Source organism: Penaeus monodon, chromosome 19 (genome assembly GCF_015228065.2).
Source record: "Penaeus monodon isolate SGIC_2016 chromosome 19, NSTDA_Pmon_1, whole genome shotgun sequence".
Lineage (NCBI taxonomy): Eukaryota > Metazoa > Arthropoda > Malacostraca > Decapoda > Penaeidae > Penaeus > Penaeus monodon.
This window is the reverse complement of record NC_051404.1, coordinates 5,427,024-5,427,353: the sequence shown is the minus strand read 5'-3', so window position 1 is coordinate 5,427,353 and position 330 is coordinate 5,427,024. Positions and strand designations below refer to the sequence as shown.

At 33.6% G+C, this 330-nt stretch overlaps 1 protein-coding gene across 1 annotated transcript in view; it reads right to left on the bottom strand.

Moving 5' to 3' along the window:
* Positions 1-261, bottom strand: part of LOC119585317 (two pore potassium channel protein sup-9-like) — a gene marked incomplete in the record, with an annotated part of 38,319 nt that extends 38,058 nt beyond the window's left edge. Inside the window, 1 exon segment of the mRNA XM_037933991.1 lies at positions 246-261. Within this exon segment, the coding sequence (XP_037789919.1) occupies positions 246-261 (16 nt within the window).
* Between the last annotated feature and the right edge of the window lie 69 nt (positions 262-330).

The window sequence follows — 330 nt, the reverse complement described above, 5'->3', positions numbered from 1 at the left end:
AGCAGCAAATTTGCTAAAAACAGTGAAACAAAACCAACAAGCAAACGAGCGGATGCACTAGCATTCCTTCTGCTCATCTTAAAGATTAAAAAAAATATATTCTCATCATTAAAAACTCACGAAATATGAATAAATAAAGCGAAAAAGCCACCGCCACCGTGCTTTGGAAATCCATTGAACAGACTGGCTACATTATTTCTCCAATGATTTTCACGCGCCGGATAAAAAAAGGGAAAAAAACGTACATTCAAATATAAACATTGTGAATTGTTAGGACAAAAGCCTGTGCTCTTGATTTATAATGATGTAAAAAAAAATGGATACTCTTTT